The sequence below is a fragment of the Oncorhynchus clarkii genome, chromosome 9 (genome assembly GCF_045791955.1).
Source record: "Oncorhynchus clarkii lewisi isolate Uvic-CL-2024 chromosome 9, UVic_Ocla_1.0, whole genome shotgun sequence".
In the NCBI taxonomy this organism is placed as follows: Eukaryota; Metazoa; Chordata; class Actinopteri; order Salmoniformes; family Salmonidae; genus Oncorhynchus; species Oncorhynchus clarkii.
In genome coordinates, this window is record NC_092155.1 from 13637373 (window position 1) to 13652927 (window position 15555).

General features: G+C 42.5%; 1 protein-coding gene and 3 non-coding genes across 4 annotated transcripts; all 4 read right to left on the reverse strand.

The window, feature by feature from the left end:
• Positions 1–683: 683 nt before the first annotated feature.
• Positions 684–12218, reverse strand: LOC139415915 (eukaryotic initiation factor 4A-I). The gene is made up of 11 exons (XM_071164080.1): positions 12135–12218; positions 10736–10787; positions 10278–10410; positions 9506–9645; positions 8662–8830; positions 8025–8134; positions 6093–6236; positions 5468–5605; positions 3838–3927; positions 3479–3558; positions 684–1952 (listed from the first exon to the last, which is right to left on the reverse strand). The coding sequence occupies exons 1-11, from the start codon at positions 12155–12157 to the stop codon at positions 1808–1810; spliced, it is 1224 nt and encodes a 407-aa protein (XP_071020181.1). The 5' UTR covers positions 12158–12218; the 3' UTR covers positions 684–1807.
• On the reverse strand, positions 2212–2354 carry LOC139417656 (small nucleolar RNA SNORD10). Its single transcript, XR_011635204.1, has one exon. It is a non-coding gene; the product is annotated as a small nucleolar RNA SNORD10 (small nucleolar RNA).
• On the reverse strand, positions 5906–6032 carry LOC139417659 (small nucleolar RNA SNORD10). Its single transcript, XR_011635207.1, has one exon. It is a non-coding gene; the product is annotated as a small nucleolar RNA SNORD10 (small nucleolar RNA).
• Positions 8315–8457, reverse strand: LOC139417658 (small nucleolar RNA SNORD10). The gene has a single exon (XR_011635206.1). It is a non-coding gene; the product is annotated as a small nucleolar RNA SNORD10 (small nucleolar RNA).
• Positions 12219–15555: the final 3337 nt, after the last annotated feature.

Genomic DNA, 15555 nt, shown 5'->3' on the forward strand with positions numbered 1-15555 from the left:
AATGGACACGAATGCAACGTCAGTTCTTGTTAAAAAGGAGAAATACCTTTATTTTATTTAAGACCATTAAAATAAATACTATACAGAACCCGATGTAGAAAATTTGGTACACGGCTTCCGTCTCAAAAAAATGTTAACAATCACATTTCCTTTGATAAATTCAGTTAAAAAATAGCACTGACCAAGCAATAACTCTGCACATTCCTTTCCCCGCCCACCCAGTGACAGGCAATTTTATCAAACGAAAAAATAAAGACAATCGCCCTCATTTGTAGGTTGGTCCTTCGTATAAAGACCTCTCCAACAGTTTGGTGAGGTAGGTTACAAAAGTGACCCTTTCAAATCGAATCTTTCTGGAAAGAAAATGATAAACTAATGGAAGTAGCCTGTGAAACGTATAATCCTCACAACCGGGTTTGTGACAATTGGAAGCAAGGCATAGCTGGATCTCTGTAGGGCTGCAGAACCCTTCCACCGCAATTGGTGGAAAATCTGGGAATTTTTGGGAAAAGTTGGAATGTCACATTTTCTGCCTTGAGCAGCAGTCGCCCTGTCACCCCACCAATACACGGCAGGCTTCAAACTAAAATAATGCTACCTAACGTCGGACTATACAAAAAGATAAAGTATAAACAAGAGAATCACACAGCAGAGATCAGGATCAAGGAAACATTTCATACTCATTCATGATCACTTCTCTACATTTTATTTTTTATTTGTTGATGCTGCTCCTTGAACCCCTTTAAAACCCACCTCCCAAGACGAGTTGGATACCAATATCAGTTGGATACATTGTAGTCTTTTCTGAAGTACTATTCTGGTAGTAATAACTTCTCCAAGATCCCCCCCCAAAAGGGCAATAGTAATTTTATAATCACACTTAACTATTAACACCCACTGACTGAAGATCAATGAAGCACGTCACAATAGTGAGGTCACGTCCAAAATTGCACCCTGTAGCCTACATAGTGCAGTACATAGGGAATAGGGTGCAGTGTCAGATGTAGCCAGAGAGTCACCCTAACTAAAAGCTAGTCACTTTCCAACATTATACACAAATGCCATGAAGTTGCATCAATTGGGGGTAAAGTGTAGACAACCACAACTAAGGTGGTCAGGTCAGTCCATGAAGTTAAATAGAGGGCACAGACGGCAGGTAGCCTAGTGGTTAAGAGCGTTACCAGCAACCGTTAGATTACTGTCCCGAAACCCCAAGACAACTGGAAAAAATGCCCTTGAGCAAGGCACTTAACAGAAATTGCTCCTGTAAGACGCTCTGGATAAGAGCATCTGCTAAATAACTAAAAATGCACAAACGCCACTACGGCAAAGATGCATGTGTGCCCTCTATCAAACTCTGGGGAGTTAAAACTTATCACCCAGTATTAGTTCTAAACTTCAGTGTTTAGTGCTTTTGGGCACCCACTCATTTAGAACCATCTCAGGGTGTCAGGGGTTTAAAAACCAAAGAGGAACAACCCCATCGACAATGCATTTTTCACTTTGGAAAGAGGTGTGGTGGAACTTAAGCTATACTATACTTACCTGACCAGAATACCGTAAAGGGCTATGAAGACAAGACAAAACCCCCAGTGTAAGAGTAAAATCATTTGTAATGAGTTTGAATACCAGTCGGTATTCAATCACAAGAATAGGAATCAAAGGTGAAATAGGATCGGATTTCAGGTCAAGGGGGCAGAGGGGGCTCCAGGATCTGAGTGATTGGAGTTTTTTTTTGTTGAAGCCAATGGGATTGGAGAGAGGGGACAGAAGGTTTGGGACGGGGCAGAATTAAATCTTCCAGAACCTAGATGAGGTCAGCCACGTTCATGGGCATCTCCTCAACAGTGGTGTTGTAGAACGTCTCGATGTCCCTCAGCGTGCGCTTGTCCTCCTCAGTCACCATGTTGATGGCAACTCCCTTGCGGCCAAAACGACCCCCTCGACCAATCCTGACCGGAGAGAATGGAGGGTTTAGGTTGGATATTTAGTTTAATCTATTTTGGTTAACATGTTGAAATGGACCTGCTGCATGTAGGAGCTGCTTGGTGCTACTGGACAATAGATCAGTTCAACCCATTATCTGGAACAATTGGCAGAGTTCACATTTAGCCATTCGTTCTCCCCAATTCTGTAATTCTACCCAGTGTAATCCATTAAATGCATTGTAAGAGAACCTGGAAAGGAACCTCAACTGCCATCAAAAATGCTGTATTCAGCCAGTGTGGAATCTGATCATTAGTTCCAGAGCCCTGAGGTCCAGAACATACCAGCCAACAGAACGCTGAGTGGTAGAACTAGAACACTCAGGGGGTTCCAGAGTCAGTTGACACGCATGGATTTCATCATTATACAGCTCTAGAAAGCTATGCTTACTATTCATGGTTGCAGATGCACAACTGAGCATTCTAGTCAATGAGCGCTGATGATTATCAAGTTCATTTCAATGGCTTGGAAATACAATGACATTAGAAAGTAGTTAAGAAAAACTTTGATCATTTTAGTGTATAATATTTGAGTGGAGCACACCATTAGAACGCCATTTGACAATTTGCTAGCGCGCAACATTGATATCAGTCTAAAGTACAACTGATGACAATGCAGGCAAAGTTGTTTCATAAGTAATATGACAACTTTAGCAATGGCAGTGTAAATCAGACTAGTCGCTGGCCTCTGTCCAGAATGACTGAGGGTGTCAGAACTTTAGGGCCCACACTACACTGTCGCTTGAGCTCGTTCATAATGGTATGAAGCAACAAGAGGCAAAGTCAAATATATGTAGGCGCATATCAAACATGTACCACCCTGGCGTCAAAATAACGCTCTGCATGTACCACCCTGGCGTCAAAATAACGCTCTGCATGTACCACCCTGGCGTCAAAATATCACTCTGCATGTACCACCCTGGCGTCAAAATATCACTCTGCATGTACCACCCTGGTGTCAAAATAACACTCTGCATGTACCACCCTGGTGTCAAAATATCACTCTGCATGTACCACCCTGGTGTCAAAATATCACTCTGCATGTACCACCCTGGCGTCAAAATATCACTCTGCATGTACCACCCTGGTGTCAAAATATCACTCTGCATGTACCACCCTGGCGTCAAAATAACGCTCTGCATGTACCACCCTGGCGTCAAAATAACGCTCTGCATGTACCACCCTGGCGTCAAAATATCACTCTGCATGTACCACCCTGGCGTCAAAATATCACTCTGCATGTACCACCCTGGTGTCAAAATATCACTCTGCATGTACCACCCTGGTGTCAAAATATCACTCTGCATGTACCACCCCGGTGTCAAAATATCACTCTGCATGTACCACCCCGGTGTCAAAATATCACTCTGCATGTACCACCCCGGTGTCAAAATATCACTCTGCATGTACCACCCTGGTGTCAAAATATCACTCTGCATGGATCATAATGTTCAAAATTTTAACACTGCCTTCTGGGAATTGCACTTAGTCACCTGTGGATGTAGTTCTCCCTATTGGTGGGCAGATCATAGTTGATGACCAGGGACACCTGCTGGACATCAATACCTCTGGCCTGGAGCGGGACAGAGACCGAGGGAATAATCACTCATTAGCGCTGTACTTCTACTGGTGACAAAGCGTAAGAGGATGCACATGTTTCACATAGTCAGTCAACAAGGAAACACATTACATTAGAGAATTACATGAGTTGGGACATTGAGCCCAGTCACTGGAGAGCAGACTAGATTCACTACCAAAGACCAAGCTGGTAGGAGAGTTCTGGGCCCAAATTAACAGGGAGTGGGTGGGGGTGACCATTTAAGTGGGACACCATTAACAGGAAGGGACTTACCAGCAGGTCAGTGGTGATGAGAACCCTGCTGGAGCCTGAACGGAACTCCCTCATGATCAAGTCCCTCTCCTTCTGGTCCATGTCTCCGTGCTAGAAGAGATCAGACATGAGCTACAAGTCATATGAATGCATAAGACATCGGTATGAGAGATTCCTTTAGACCCAAGGTCCAGTCTAGATATTGTAGACTATCATTGGTGTGGTAATGCCACGATGGCCTTTAGACTGGGTTGTCAAAATGCTATACACAGTGCGAAAATACTACATTTGCCTCATCTGTGCCCATAGCATGAACCAGCCTATTCCCCACTGAACAGAGCTGGCCTATTCCCCTGCCAGATATAAGATTCAGTGCCATTAACAGAGCTGGCATATAAATAGAATTGACCCCATTGACTTGACACTAATTGTATGGGACAACCCCACATCGACAGTTACATTAAGGAAATCAGACAACACTTATGGACATTACCATGATTGCCTTGTGACTGGGTCACAAATCTAAGAGCCAATTTGAGCTTGATCTGAAAAGGTATTGGACTCCGCATGGAGGGTGAGAGGCAATTGTGGAGCCTCCGGAGGCACGCAGAAACTAAACTTAACTTCTTGAGAATACTTGACACGCAGACGTCCCAAGTATGCCCCTGGAAATGCAAATGCGCTACGCTAAATGCTAAATGTACTCGTTACAACTCAATCTTTGATCTGAAAATTCTGTTAAAAATCGCGCAACTTTTCAGCGTCCTGCTACTCATGCCAGGAATATAGTATATGCATATGATTAGTCCCCTGCCAGATATAAGATTCAGTGCCATTAGAGGACACCGCCTTGCCCAGTTGACAGGGGGGTGGGGGGTCATTTTGATAGATTATAAACGATACCTAAAGTTATTACAAAAGGATAAAATTGACCCCATTGACTTGACACACTAATTGTATGGGACAACCCCACATCGACAGTTACATTAAGGAAATCAGACAACACTTATGGACATTACCATGATTGCCTTGTGACTGGGTCACAAATCTAAGAGCCAATTTGAGCTTGATCTGAAATAAAATATAAAACATTCATTAAAAGGTATTGGACTCCGCATGGAGGGTGAGAGGCAATTGTGGAGCCTCCGGAGGCACGCAGAAACTAAACTTAACACTATCGCGCCTCCCAAATATTGTAAGGCTGAGGACTCCATATAGTTCCGCATTGACATGGTTGATGGTAGGTGGGGCAAGAGGTCCTGTATAAACAAGCTCCCTTGACAACAGCACCGTGAAGCTGAAGCAGGAATACCCTGACTTCTGCAGAGGCTGCATCACTGTAAATGCTGCACGGCCAATGCAGGTGTTAAATTGACCACGCAGTGCCTCGATCTAAAATTACCGTAAACAAAACTGTTAAGTTTCAATTCTCCAGCATTTAGTCTGTAGCGTAAGGTCCAAGTTATATTCATGCTAAGGCTGAAGCTCAAAGGGGGTTCCTTACTCTTGCTAGAGATCTCATAGCAACAGCTAGAGTAGTCAGGTCAGTCCTTCGAAGTTAGAGGGCGCAGTGCGCACAACATTACAGCAGCGATGCATGGTGGTGCTCTCTATCCACCCTAATGGTTAGTCAAAAGGGTTCTCGTCTTACCAGAGCGGACACAGTAAAATCCCTGGCATGCATCTTCTCAGTGAGCCAGTCCACCTTCCTCCTAGTATTGATGAAGATCACAGCCTGGGTGATTGTCAGGGTCTCATAGAGATCACACAGGGTGTCAAGCTTCCACTCCTGGTAGAGGGGAGACATTGACAATGGGTTAGAAGATGACTAGGCAGTGAAGGATGTGAGTTTAGTCACTCACAAGGATAACCTTCCACAATATGGATATGGTGTGATCAGAAGTAGCTTTCGTATCATTTAGTTTAGCCTTGCGAGTTTAGGTACAAATGACCAAATAGAAGTATAGAACACATCAAAACAGATGATTAACCACCCAATATTTTCACTCATACTTCTAACCTAGTCCAACTTAACTATGAGCCCAAATCTCACAAGAGGAAAGTCTTTGGCAGGACAGTAAATCATGAAGGTGTGCCTTAGATAACGCCCAGGGAGCCCTGAGGCCATTCTAACAACCAGTTGACAGAATGCCAACTGGCCACCGAGGCACAGGGGGGATTCTGATCAGTTGACATGCACGAGTTTCATCAACACCCCCCCCCCCCCCTACAAAATGCAACCCCATCTTAGATCTGTGCCTAACAGCAACACACACCTCTTTCTCCACATTTATGTAGAACTGTCGGATACCCTCCAGGGTAAGCTCCTCCTTCTTGACCAGGATGCGGATTGGCTCACGCATGAACTTCTTGGTGACCTCCAGGACATCCTGGGGCATGGTGGCAGACAACAGCACCACCTAGAGGGGTGTCAGAGGTTAAAGGGCATGTTTAACTATTTGAATTAACAGGAACGATAAAGGGTTGTTAGATGTGTTTATAAGTCAATTGACTTTGGTCAATTGCTTGCTTAAAGCCGGAGTCTTCACACCCCCCTTTGAAAAAGGTCAAAAGTAATCGAGGAGCGGGAGAGTCAATTCACTAGGCGCCTTAGTCAAGAGGGCGGATCCCAAAAGTTATTTCAAACAAATCAATTAAAACGATTTAGTTTTACAGGCGCCTGGTTTCCTACCGACAAGACAAAAGTTGTTTCAAGGGGGTGCGGCAGATCGAAACTATTCCGAATCATGTCATGCTTATCTTGGTGGGGAGAACTCGTCCATTCACCTACTAACAAATAGACACTACCACAGTTTCTGGGTCTCGGAGCAGCAAGGGCGGAGAATGGACTTTCACACGAGAAAATGACAAATGAATAGCCCCCTTGATGTCAACTGTTCAACCTCAGGGAAGAGGCAATGCCAACCACACCCACAGGAGTGACTGGTGTGCTGAACAGTGGTAAACTGAAAGTTGGGCAACCGGTGACTAAGTTGTAAACTGCCAATAAGTTATGGGTTGGGACTGAGGCCAGTCACTGGAGAGCAGTTAAACTGAATCAAGTTCATAACTAAAAGCAAAGTACACAGCAATTGACAGCTTAGGATAGAAAACTCTAAAGTTTCCAAAACTGTAAAAATATGGTCTGGGAGTATAACAGAACTGATATTGCAGGCGAAATCCTGAGAAAAATCAGGAAGTGACTCTTATTTTGATATCCCTGTCTTTCTATGCATCCCTATTGCCCATTGAAAGGGATATCAACCAGATTCATTTTTCTGTGGCATCCCTAAGGTGTCTACAGCCTTTAGACATAGTTCCAGGCCTTTATTTTGAAAGATGAGCGCAAACGACTTAAATTGTATCAGTGGCCAGCAGAAGGCTCTGAGTGATTCTTGCGTAAGACAGAGGTAGTCATTTTCTCTCGGTCCTACTGAAAAGCCAATTGTGCCGGTTGATATATTATCAAATAGATATTTGAAAAACACCTTGAGGATTGATTATAAAAATGTTTGCCATGTTTGTCGATATTATGGACATAATTTTTTCGGTGTTGTCGTGACCGCCACTTCCGGTGGATTTCACAACATAACCAACAAAAGGAGGTATTTTGGGTATAAAAATAATCTTTAAGAAACAAAAACATTTGCTGTCTAACTGAGGCTTGTCAGTGAAAACATCCAAAGATCAAAGGTAAACGGTTAATTTGATTCCTTTTCTAATTTTCGTGACCAAGCTTCATGCTGCTACCTGGACATAATGCTATGCTAGGCTATCGATAAACTTACAAATGCTTGTCTTGCTTTGGCTGTAAAGCATTATTTCAAAACCTGAGATGACAGGGTGATTAATAAAAGGCTAAGCTGTGTTTCACTATATTTCACTTGTGATTTCATGAATAGGAATATTTTCTAGTAATACTTTGACCGTTGCGCTATGCTAATTAGTGTAGTTGATGAATATTCTCCCGGATCCGGGATGGGTAGTTTTAAAATGATAATTATTAAAGCCTATCCTACAGATCAGTTAGCTGAAAGGTATAACAAGTGACTTATGCAATCTAACTAAATGTCCTTAATTAAGACAGTGCACTTTAGCAATGACTACCACGTTAAATATTTCAAGCTAGAGGAAACAGAGCGCGAGTTACTACAGATGGGTGTAACAGTGCTGGTGGGTTGGGGTTAGTACTAGTCAGAATGACATACCTGCGTGCTGGTGGGGAGCTTCTGGAAGATCTCGTAGATCTGGTCCTTGAAACCACGACTCAACATCTCATCAGCCTCATCCAGCACAAACATCTTGATGTTCTTGGAGGCTGCATGGAGGCAAGGTAGATTGATGCACCATTAAACATACATCTACAAGTAGTCACTTATTCTGTCTTCACTGGTATTATCACTACTACATTCATGGCAGAAGGGATAAAATGAGGGTAAATGCCCAGTGAACTCTGATTCAATGCCTTTACCCAAGTTATGAGTGATTGAAAAATACTGTATTCAGCCAGTGTGGAATCTGATCATAAGTTCCAGAGCCCTGAGGTCCAGAACATACCAGCCAACAGAACGCTGAGTGGTACAACTAGAACACTCAGGGGGTTCCAGAGTCAGTTGACACGCATGGATTTCATCATTATACAGCTCTAGAATCCTACCCTGTCAAGTGGTCTTATGCACTGCAAACAATGTGCAACAAACCATTGATGTTCCCACTACACTATTAAATGGTCACCTAATACATGTGTTGAATTGGATAATGTGTATCCAAGTACTTTTTAAAAGCCTCACTCCAAGCAGAAATTCAGCCATTGGTCAATTAAACAATTGTTTAACCCCTACCTACCCAGGTATTTGCGGTTCAACATATCAAACACGCGACCAGGGGTCCCCACCACTATGTGAGGGGCCTCAGCCTGCAGCTTGGTGACCTCGTTACGGACGTTGGTCCCTCCAATACAGGCATGGCAGGAGGCTCCCATGTAGTCACCCAGGGCCAAGATAACCTTCTGGATCTATTGAGGGGAGGAGGAGACATAGTAAACTTCAAAATGTACAATTAGGGGAGAAACATGGTTTCAGACTATAGCAGGGTGGTTTTCTTTACTAAAGAAAACACTAGTTTGTAAGACTACCACCTATTTTCCACATCAAAACCTCAACTGTATATGTTGAAGCACATCAGATATACATCTGTACCCATAGCATGAACCAGCCTATTCCCCACTGAACAGAGCTGGCTGGGATGAACATGGAATGATTCTCTTCCCCTGACAGATATAAGACTCAATGCCATTAGAGGACACTGCCTTGCCCAGTTGACAGGGGGGTTAATAAGGTCAAAAACACAAAAAGTCGAGTTTAGAATTGTGTGACATTTCAGGGTTGACCCAGGGTTAGCAAAATGTCAGCTGTTTACATTTCAAAGCTACAGACACATTTGGCTAGCCCTGCTGGTTTCAGTGGCAGCTACTTAAACCCAGGCCAAACCAACGTTAGCTTTGTGGCACGTCTTAAAAGCGGTCACTGATAAGCCAGAAACTAAGCCTACTAAAAAGTTACTTCAAATGCAATTCTTGGATATAGGACAAGAAATGCAACGGTTTCATGCTAGAGATGTGAACATTACCCATTTGTTTTTAATTCCTTTTATTGTCCAGCTCATTCCCTCTCCTCCCTTGTCAACACACCTGCTGAGCCAATTCTCTGGTGGGGGCCAAGACCAGGGCCTGTGTGCCCTTCAGCTCCATGTCAATCTGCTGCAGGATGGAGATGGCAAAGGTCGCAGTCTTCCCAGTACCAGACTGAGCCTGTGCAATTACATCATAACCTGGAGACAGACAAGAATGCCAAGCTCAGCATATAAATAAAGGTCATACACACATACACACTGATTTAGTGTTAGGTTTACTATACTCTTTGGGTGTTAACCAACGCTTTTTACTATAACGTTACATTAAAACGCAAACTAAACCAGAAAGCTCCTCCAACCAACACCAGTTCGCTTTCCGAGTTGTTTCAATAAAGCAGTAAATAAGCTACTAAGCCCAAAATTAACTAAATTTGACTAGTTTATGTCATCTGTGCCCATAGCATGAACCAGCCTATTCCTCACTGAACAGAGCTGGCTGGGATGAACATGGACTTTTTCTCTTCCCCTGCCAGATATAAGATTCAGTGCCATTAGAGGACACCGCCTTGCCCAGTTGACAGGGGGCATGAAAGCAACACGCAGAAGGAAAGACTTCAGCACTTTTAGTACCTTCCGTTAAAGTGACTGTTAGTCGTCTTTTCAAGCTGACGAGCTAAGAAACATTCAGATTTCAGTCACTGTAGTGACCATGCTGTATTGACATGGGATCATTCAAAAACATTTGAACGGTGATCTTGCCATAAGGCTTAGATTTAGTATTTTACCATTATGCCTTAGCATCTGAAAATTGGGTGTGGTTTAGTACTCACCCTTGATACAAGGGAGGATAGCCCTCTGCTGGATAGCGGAGGGTTTCTCAAAACCATAGGCATAGATTCCCCTGAGCAGTTTCTCGCCCAGGTTCATCTCATCAAAACTGTCCACGATCTCATTCCAGTTGCTCTGTAGGTTCAGGGCAGAATAGACATCAACATTACATTTTAGTAAGTAAAACAGACAATCTTATAAGTTGACAGTGCATTCAAACTAGGTAAAAACTAGCCATCCTTTAACTACTCCACGACATATAACTTCATACATTGGAGCTTTTGGAATCCAATTAGCAAGGTAGGCCTCATTAAACAGTATCTTGACCACCTGAGTATGTACAGTCTCTGCATTTAATTAGGCAGATTTCACACATTATCGAGTTATACCTGGAGCTATTGCACATCTACCTAGTCTTTCACATCCAATGTAGAAGTTGTCACACAGAAGCAATACACACCTCAATGATCCCATCTGGCTCCATGCCCTCTGGGCCATTGTCTCTGGGAGGTCTGAAATTTAACAGTAGATGGTCATTAACAAATACCAAAGCATTAATGACACTAGGGAAATCCTATTATTTACAATCTAAAGCTCGCATATTGTAGCTTTAAAAAATATCGTTAGGCTATCGTTAGGCTACACTAGACAAGCAGGTAAGTCCCAGTAATAGTACTGTCAACAAAAGCAGTTTATCTACCAGAATAGCTGTAGAATAAGTCAGCTAAACTTTTCATACGCGTTAATACTATTGCCGAACAGCAGAATTGCACACTGGAGTTCGCTCTGTAGAACACCTCGAGGGGGGCGCGGCATTTTCGGAGAAAAAAAAAGCCCCATGGTCTACAAAGCCGCCATTTCAAGATGGTCGTTTTTCACGGCCTGAATGCTGGTGATAGCATGCGGGATAACAGCAAGCGTAAACGACTGAATATATAAAATTTGTTTTAAAAACTCAGGTGGGGGGACAATTTAGACTGTTTTTGAACATCCGAGGAACGCATTTTCCTACTGAAATGAAGCCCCATGAAAACGACTAGTGGGTACTAGGTTTACATATACGTGTCAAACTAGGATTAGCTTGCTAGCCAGCCAACTAGGCCCAAAGTAGAGCCCTTTTTCGATTTATTTGGCAGCTTAATCTATATCACATCGTGACCATTATTTAAATACACTAGCCGTGTCTGGTGTGCTAAGTAGGTCAGAAAAAAAGTAGTAATCGTAAATCCTTCCATCTTGATCATAAGGCCTGCCATTGTCTCGCAAGTACCGTTAACTACGACGACCATGTGCGTGAAATTTCCCCCTGCACTTGCCATCCAGCTGACCTGTAATTTGTTACCATGTTGCCCTGAAGATAAATAGGTCGCCGTATTTTCAAAAGTATGGTTTGTCAATACTAGATTAACAATTCAGGCGGTATTCCGGGAAGGCCTTGACCAGGCTTGAAAAGCATCACTGAAGTGTATGCGGAGAAACCGGCACCGTCGCATCTCGCACTGAAAAGTAGCAAGTTGGGCTAACGATATGGCAGGGGTTTTCAAATCAAGCCTACCCCATGTTTCCCAATTCACCTGTTTTTATAACACTGACAATAAAACGCTGTCTTTCGACGTTACAGATAAGTCAAAAAGTTCTCAAAAGGCCGGGTCGATGGACCTTTAAAGAGCTAACGTTCACAAAATTAACATTAACTGGCTAGCCCATAATATGCTAGCGACTAAACAAACAACTTTGCTTCAAACATTGCATACATTTTCATTTCACATGCGTTACGAAACTTCATATTTTTCTATTTAAAATGACAACTTAAACAATATTACGCAATACAGTGCCAACTATATGCGTTCATTCCTTACCTATCTTCATACTCAGCCGACATTATCACAAAGGATGAGAATGTGGTAGGAACCTTATATATACGTCAACGTGATGACCAAACTAGCAATTTCATTGCAGCAGCTCGATGTCAATCAATTGTGACTCCCCCCACTATGACATATCATTGGCTAATTTATACGTCGTTAAGTAAGTGATTGACAGCATAATCGCGTTGATTTGCACACAAGCAGGCGGGATAGAGTGCATAACCCTCCCATTGCATGTAGCTATTGGGCAAAAGCAGTCTTAATGTCGGTTTTCATTGGGTATCCACTTTGCAACATTGAGCGCGCTCGGACACTGATCTTAGAACAGCGTTTTTGGTCCTGTTTTAAAATCTCATTCAAGAATAAGAATTCTAAAAACCGATCCAGGGCTAGTTCATGTGAAACAAACCATATGACCAGAGCCCTGCACAAGTCTGCACGTCACTATATCTTCATTTCACAAATTTAAGTAATAATTATGCCGCGTTCAAGTGCCTGTCGGAACTAGGACATTTGGAAATGTTCGACTTGATAACTGGTTGAAGTTATACACGTGCCGCGTTCAACGAATCAACAAGCCAAAAATGTTCTTCAAGTACCGACTAACATTTGAAAGCGGCATTAGAAGACGTCTCCTATTTTCGCAACGTATACTGCTTCAGTTTATGTGGGATAACATGATTAATTTAAGCATCATCACTTACCTAGACTACCCTCTGTTTTTAGTCATGGAGACAAAACTAATCTAATGATGACTAATGTCGTTTGCTTTGGTAATGTTCACCATAAAACAACAACTGAGAGATGTGATGGGCAACCTCAGCTCCACTCTAGCCCTGGGTTCAAATAGCACACTTTTGAGGACTAACATTGGATGTTCAGTTATCATCACGGTCAAGTCATATTGACAAAATTCTGTTGAAGATGGGGAGAGGTAGGTCTGTTATAAAAACACGTTACACGTTTTTGACACAAAGATCAACTGACTAGTTGTTCAGCCTGTGATATTGTGACTATGTACAGACTCTGTGAGCATAGCCTTGCTGTTGAGAAAGGCCGCCTTAGAGGCAGACCTGGCTCTCAAGAGAAGACAGGCTATGTGCACACTGCCCACAAAATGAGGTAGAAACTGAGCTGCACTTCCTAACCTCCTGCCAAATGTATGACCATATTAGAGACACATATTTCCCTCAGATTACACAGATCCACAAAGAATTTGAAAAACAAACCAAATTTTGATAAACTCCCATATCTACTGGGTGAAATTCCACAGCGTGCAATCACAGCAGCAAGATTTGTGACCTGTTGCCGCAAGAAAAGGGCAACCAGTGAAGAACAAACAGCATTGTAAATACAACCCAGATTTTATTTTTATTTTCCCTTTTGTACTTTCACTATTTGCACATCGTTACAACACTGTGTATATACATAATATGACATTTGAAATGTCTTTATTCTTTTGGAAGTGTTAACTGTTAATTTCTATTGTTTATTTCAATGTTGTTTATTATCTACTTCACTTGCTTTGGCAATGTTAACATATGTTTCCCATGCCAATAAAGTCCTTAAATTGAATTGAATTGAATAGATATTGTCCCATCTTCATGACTGTCCGGTAATATAGTCAATTTTTGCAAAGGAAGACCTAGCAAAGCAGCACGCCTGAACTGCATACACAGAACTAACATCAACATGCATGATAGTCTTTCACAGTTGAGGAGAAATTGACTACTTCTCTTCTAAACTTTTTAAGAAACATTTGGGTGTTGAAAATGCCTAACCACTTGTATAATCTATTTGCATAAACTACAAACAGACATACTGTACATACCCCAGACACGCCATTATGGGTTTCTTCACGGTACCCAAACCATAAACAGAATTAATGAGTCACTCAGTTACGTATAGAGCCATGTCATTGTGGAATGCTCTGCCACCAGAGGTTACTCAGTTACGTATAGAGCCATGTCATTGTGGAATGCTCTGCCACCAGAGGTTACTCAGTTACGTATAGAGCCATGTCATTGTGGAATGCTCTGCCACCAGAGGTTACTCAGTTACGTATAGAGCCATGTCATTGTGGAATGCTCTGCCACCAGAGGTTACTCAGTTACGTATAGAGCCATGTCATTGTGGAATGCTCTGCCACCAGAGGTTACTCAGGCAAAAAACGTTTAACGTTAAAAAAATATATTGTATCACAGCGCATATAATAATATGAAAGTGTGTAAATAGTATTTTTGTTGTCTTTCATATATATTTAAAACTATTATTTTATTTTTTAATGTAAGCTAAGGACCCTGGGACTAAACACCTCCCTCTGCAACTGGATCCTTGACTTCCTGACAGGCCGCCCCCAGGTGGTAAGGGTAGGTAACAACACATCTGCCATGCTGATCCTCAACACTGTTAACTCATGACTACATGGCCAAGCACGACTTCAACACCATCATTAAGTTTACCGATGACACAACAGTGGTAGGCCTGATCACCGACAATGATGAGACGGCCTATAGGGAGGAGGTCAGAGACCTGGCCGTGTGGTGACAAGACAACCTCTCCCTCAACGTGATCAAGACAAAGGAGATGATTGTGGACTACAGGAAAAGGAGGACCGAGGACCAAGTTCCTTGGTATCCACATCACCAACAAACTATCATGGTCCAAACATACCAAGACAGTCGTGAAGAGGGCACGACAAAGCCTATTCCCCCTCAGGAGACTGAAAAGATTTGGCATGGGTCCTCAGATCCTCAAAGTTCTACAGCTGCACCAGAGAGCATCTTGACTGATTGCATTACCGCCTGGTACGGAAACTGCTTGGCATCCGACATTGTTACAGCAAAATTTTGGAATAAATATGGTATGCATTAATGGCTTTGTTTTCCCCAAATACAGTGGTGTAAAGTACTTAAGTAAAAATACTTTAAAGTACTACTTAAGTCATTTTTTTGGGTATCTGTACTTTACAATTTATATTCTTGACAACTTTTACTTCACCACATTCCTAAAGAAAATAATGTAAACTCAGCTAAAAAGAAACGTCCTCTCACTGTCAACTGCGTTTATTTTCAGCAAACTTAACATGTGTAAATATTTGTACGAACATAAGATTCAACAACTGAGACATAAACTGAACAAGTTCCACAGACATGTGACTAACAGAAATGGAATAATGTGTCCCTAAAAAGGGGGGGTAAAAATCAAAAGTAACAGTCAGTATCTGGTGTGGCCACTAGCTGCATTAAGTACTGCAGTGCATCTCCTCCTCATGGACTGCACCAGATTTGCCAGTTCTTGCTGTGAGATGTTACCCCACTCTTACCCCAAAGCACCTGCAAGTTCCCAGACATTTCTGTGGGGAATGGCCCTAGCCCTCACCCTCCGATCCAACAGGTCCCAGACGTGCTCA